Source organism: Apium graveolens, chromosome 9 (genome assembly GCF_009905375.1).
Source record: "Apium graveolens cultivar Ventura chromosome 9, ASM990537v1, whole genome shotgun sequence".
NCBI classification, from domain to species: domain Eukaryota; kingdom Viridiplantae; phylum Streptophyta; class Magnoliopsida; order Apiales; family Apiaceae; genus Apium; species Apium graveolens.
In genome coordinates, this window is record NC_133655.1 from 75,673,196 (window position 1) to 75,675,996 (window position 2,801).

The window sequence follows — 2,801 nt, forward strand, 5'->3', positions numbered from 1 at the left end:
TAGCTTGTTTTTTTTCAATGATAAGATTATTAATACCACAATCCAAATAATTGTGTGGCAGCTGTGGCATTTGACTGTAATCCTTAAGGGACTTGCCAATACTTTTTGAAATATTGTGGATCTTTACAAGTAAAGAGAAAAATATTTAAGACCCAAGAAAAAGTTATTCACATCTGCACCTAATACTTCACGGTATAGAATAAAATAGTGGAAATACACACTATCATGTGCATAAAATTGTTGCTTCTTCTCATTGAGGATTAGACATGGATTCCCTGTTATCTCTCAGTGCTTCTTTACATGGTCATCAACCATGTTGATCCAATAATTATTCCACAAACCATTCACATCACATACCTTGAATTTAACCAAAATATGAACAAATAACTGTCGAATTTGATGGGGGGAATCCGGATTCAGAACACTGGCTGAGAACCTGATGCCATTCGTTGTCATCATCGAGAAGACCAAAATTCCTACACGCCTCTTGAAAATCATAATAAACTTTCCCTTTTACAGTCCCCAATGACTCAAATGAGACCGCATCACGGACCTTTGTCAACAAAAGACGCAAATACCATATTTCTCCCAACATATGATGTGTATAAGCTAATCTCCCAATCTTCGTCCTCTCTTTCTCAGAATCCATGTTCTATCCGCATCATTCCAGATATAATGCTATGGTATTTCATCATAGAGATACTGCACAGCATTACTATCAGTTGCATTCAGCGTAAAATAAGCTTCCAGTTGACTGTGTTTTTCCCTTTCCCTGGTTACAACCTTTGACAACGGCGTTAAGTGGCAAAAGCTTTCTGGGATAAATATATAATCTCCATCTTCACCATCAGTCCCTCCATTTGATGGCCCTATATTCCCATCACCTATATCCAAAACCCATGCCGTAAAATCTCTTAAATCTTGTACCTCCCCTAAACTGTTTCCTGTGGAGAGCCTCATGTTATGCCTCAGCTTGAACACCCTTGCAATCTTCCAAAGCTTAGACCATGTTATACATGAAGAAACAATTTCACCCCATGATGCTCATGTAATAACAGGCATAATCTGGCAAAAATCACCCCAAGGACAACTATAATCCCCCAAAAAGGCATATGAAAGCGTCCCAGATCCACCACCTTCATGATATCCCGGAGTGATCGATCAACACATTCGAAGGAATAACGATGCTGCATTGGAGCCTCATCCCATATAATTATTTTTGTCTGTTTAACCAACTCCGCTATATCAGACATATGAGATATTGAACACATAAAATGCACATTAAGAACAATAGGAATTTTAAATCTTGAATGTGTTGTCCGACCCCCAAACATCAAAGTTTTCGCTATCCCGGATGATGCTACCGAAAGAACAATATCACAACGAGACCTAAGTTTGGCAATAATTGTTCTCCACGGGAAGGTTATACCACAACCACCACTACCATATACAAAAAACATCCCCCCTCCCTCCTGTCCACCGACTACATGATAGTGTTGTGGAACTCCAACTGTTTAGTGTTACAACGCGAGTACAGGTCCAAAAATTCTTTCTCCATTTCGGCAATATTATAACTTGTTTCTTCAATTATAATATTGTTAAGACCACAATATAAATAACTGTGTGGCGGCTGTGGCATTTGACTGTAATTCTCAAAGGACTTGCCAATACTCTTGAAAATATTATGAATCTCTGCAAGTAAAGAGAAAAAAATATTTAAGACCCAAGAAAAAGTTATTCACAGCTGCATCTAATACTTCATGACATAGAATAAAATAGCAGAAATACAGACCAGCAAGTGCATAAAGTTGTTGTTGCTTTTTATTGAGGATTAGATGTGGATTACCTGTTATATCTTGCTGCTTCTTCACAAGGTCATCAACCATGTTGATCTAATGATTATTCCATAAACCATTGACATCACTCACCTTGCAGTTAACCAAAATATGAAAAAATAACTACCGAATTTGATGGGGGAATCCAAATTCAGAACACTGGCTGAGAACCTGATGCCATTCATTGTCATCATCGAGAAGGCTAAAATCCCTACACGCCTCTTAAAAATCATAACAAATTTCCCTTTACAGTCCTCAATGACTCAAATGAGGTCGCACCGCGGACCTTTGTCAACAAAAGACCCAAATGCCATATTTCTCCCGAAATGTAATGTGTATAAGCTAATCTCCCAATCCTCTTTCCTCTCTTTCTCAGAATCCACGTTTTATTAGCATCATTCCAGAAATAATGATGTGGTATTTCATCAGAGAAATACTGCACAACATTACTATCAGTTGCATTCAGCATAAAATAAGCTTCTAGTTGACTGTGTTTTTCCTTTTCCCTGGTTGCAACCTTTAACAACGGCTCATTGGCACAAAAGGTACATGGTTTTCTTCCCTCCAAATGAAACGACAGCCGCTCAACTGCAAGGGACTTGTAGTGAATATTAAATCCTAATACCCTGTATGCAGCCTAACACCCATATATGTATCTTCCATCAAAGTATGACTGTATCTCATCCTCAAATTCATCCATCCCATGTCCACTGGCCAACTTTCTTTTCCGTCCCCTTATTTCCACTGTCACCCTGTCATGCCCTTTAAGGCAATACTTTAAAATATATTTAAGACTACGTGCGTGAGCACAGATTTCAACATTAATATGACACTGATATTTGACCAAAGGATCACGGTTGCAAGGAACAACCCATTGGTTATCCAAAACAGCTCTCCCCCCTCTTCATTGTTATTTTTTTCTCCTTTCGCCTATATATGGGGAACCCTGACTGGTCAAACTTTGTC

The 2,801-nt window shown here is 38.5% G+C and overlaps 1 protein-coding gene across 1 annotated transcript; it reads right to left on the minus strand.

The window, feature by feature from the left end:
• Positions 1–678: 678 nt before the first annotated feature.
• Positions 679–1,886, minus strand: LOC141685336 (uncharacterized). Its single transcript, XM_074490445.1, has 4 exons — positions 1,793–1,886; positions 1,621–1,692; positions 1,080–1,510; positions 679–990 (listed from the first exon to the last, which is right to left on the minus strand). The coding sequence occupies exons 1-4, from the start codon at positions 1,884–1,886 to the stop codon at positions 679–681; spliced, it is 909 nt and encodes a 302-aa protein (XP_074346546.1).
• Between the last annotated feature and the right edge of the window lie 915 nt (positions 1,887–2,801).